This window comes from Lethenteron reissneri, chromosome 59 (assembly GCF_015708825.2).
Source record: "Lethenteron reissneri isolate LAM-NWPU_2019-01 chromosome 59, ASM1570882v1, whole genome shotgun sequence".
NCBI lineage: Eukaryota > Metazoa > Chordata > Hyperoartia > Petromyzontiformes > Petromyzontidae > Lethenteron > Lethenteron reissneri.
The window spans coordinates 59,470-61,420 of record NC_083837.1 but is presented as its reverse complement, the minus strand read 5'-3'; the positions used below and the strand labels follow the sequence as shown (position 1 = coordinate 61,420).

The window sequence follows — 1,951 nt, the reverse complement described above, 5'->3', positions numbered from 1 at the left end:
ACTGCTCAGCATCCCACTCTGTCTGTGTCTCTGTCTGTGTCTCTCTGTGTCTCTGTCTGTGTCTCTGTCTGTGTATCTGTCTCTCTGCCTGTATCTGTCTCACTACTGTGTCTCTGTCTGTGTCTCTCTGCCTGTATCTGTCTCACTGTGTCTCTGTCTGTTTCCCCCGTGACTCTGTCTCCCCATGTCTCCCCGTATCTCCTCGTGTGTCCCCAATCTCGTAGCCACCACCCCCGCCACCACCACCACCACCACCCCCACCACCACCCCCACCACCGCTGCCACCACCACCACCACCCCCCCACCGCTGCCACCACCACCACCCCCGCCACCACCGCCACCACCACCCCCACCACCACCCCCACCACCACCACCACCCCACCACCCCCCCCCCCACCCCCACCCCACCACCACCACCGCCACCACCACCCCCGCCACCACCACACCACACACCCCCCACCACCACCACCCCCCCACCCCCCACCACCACCCCCACCACCACCGCCACCACCACCCCACCACCACCACCCCCCACCACCACCCCCACCACCACCACCACCGCCCACCACCGCCGCCACCACCACCACCACCCCACCCCCACCACCACCCCCACCACCACCGCCACCACCGCCACCACCACCACCCCCACCACCACCACCACCACCCCACCACCCCGCCACCACCACCCCCCACCACCCCCCCCACCACCACCCCACCACCACCCGCACCGCCACCACCACCGCCCCATCCACCTCGCGTTGTCCACGGGGGACGTGGTGACGCTCTTTGCCAGCGGCCGTGTCGCCTCCATCAGCTCGCTGGTGGCCATGGCGACGCTGCTGGTGACGCTGCTGGTGCTGGTGCTGGCGCTGGTGTGCACCGTGCGGAACAGACGGAGCCCCGGCAATCGTCCCGGTGAGCGGCGGCGGCTACACAGATGTTGACTACCTCGCCTGGTGCGTAGGAAGTCGTGGGTTCGATCCAGACCCTGACGCCTGCTGCTGTATACTTGGAGTTTGCGTGTCTCTCTCATCATCATCTACTACACTATAAGAGTTTCTCTCCCCACGCTGCGTGCGATCTTCTCGTTCCCCAGCGATGGAGCAGCCAGCGACCGCCCCGAGCCTGCTCCCTGACAGTCCCGGCAGCCACCACCACCACTGCGACCACCACCATCACCGCCGCTGCGACCACGACCACCACCACCACCATCACCACGGTGGCGGCGGTGGAGGAGCAGAGCTGGCAACTCTAGAATCCCGCCCCCGGCCCTGGTTGACATTGCCAGATGAAAGCCGCTCACCGAGTCGTCTCCGCACCAACCCGTTCACCTCCTGCAGGGTGACCGTGCGCTGGCCGCGAGACAGTGACCACCTCGCGTGGCACGCGCGACGTGCCGGGTTCCAGCTCGAGCCGTGACGACGACGCCCGCCGCTGTTGGCTCGGAGTTGGCGGCGTCCGTCTCTCCGCGTGGCGACGTCCGTTCCAGAGGAGAATGATGATGTTTTACACGGCAAGTTATACATGTGTAGTGTTGTAAAGGACGGACTAATAAACCTCTTTATGGCACACACAGTTTATTGTCTTAATGACACAGTCCCTAACACACACAAGGGTTGTACGGTCCCCTCACCCGTTACCCTGAGGAGGTACAGCCTCCTGACCTGCACAGCTCACACTTCACTCCTAATCTACGGAGCTACAGCCTCCAGACTTGCCGTCTATCCAATCTCCCCCCATCCCAGCGTCCTCCAGACTTGCCGTCTATCCAATCTCCCCGCTAGCCCAGCGTCCTCCAGACTTGCCGTCTATCCAATCTCCCCGCCATCCCAGCGTCCTCCAGACCTGCCGTCTATCCAATCTCCCCCCTAGCCCAGCGTCCTCCAGACTTGCCGTCTATCTAATCTCCCCGCTAGCCCAGCGTCCTCCGGACTTGCCGTCTATCCAATCT

At 64.1% G+C, this 1,951-nt stretch overlaps 1 protein-coding gene across 1 annotated transcript; it reads left to right on the top strand.

The window, feature by feature from the left end:
• The first annotated feature begins 781 nt into the window (after window positions 1-781).
• Window positions 782-1,419, top strand: LOC133357703 (uncharacterized). The gene is made up of 2 exons (XM_061575797.1): window positions 782-915; window positions 1,097-1,419. Exons 1-2 carry the CDS (start codon window positions 828-830, stop codon window positions 1,417-1,419), a joined length of 411 nt encoding a protein of 136 aa, XP_061431781.1. The 5' UTR covers window positions 782-827.
• Window positions 1,420-1,951: the final 532 nt, after the last annotated feature.

Coding starts and splice junctions, on each gene's coding strand:
- LOC133357703 (XM_061575797.1), top strand. CDS start 828: ATGGCGACGCTGCTGGTGACGCTGCTGGTGCTGGTGCTGGCGCTGGTG. Junction 916..1,096: donor GAGCCCCGGCAATCGTCCCG/GTGAGCGGCGGC, acceptor CTCGTTCCCCAG/CGATGGAGCAGCCAGCGACC.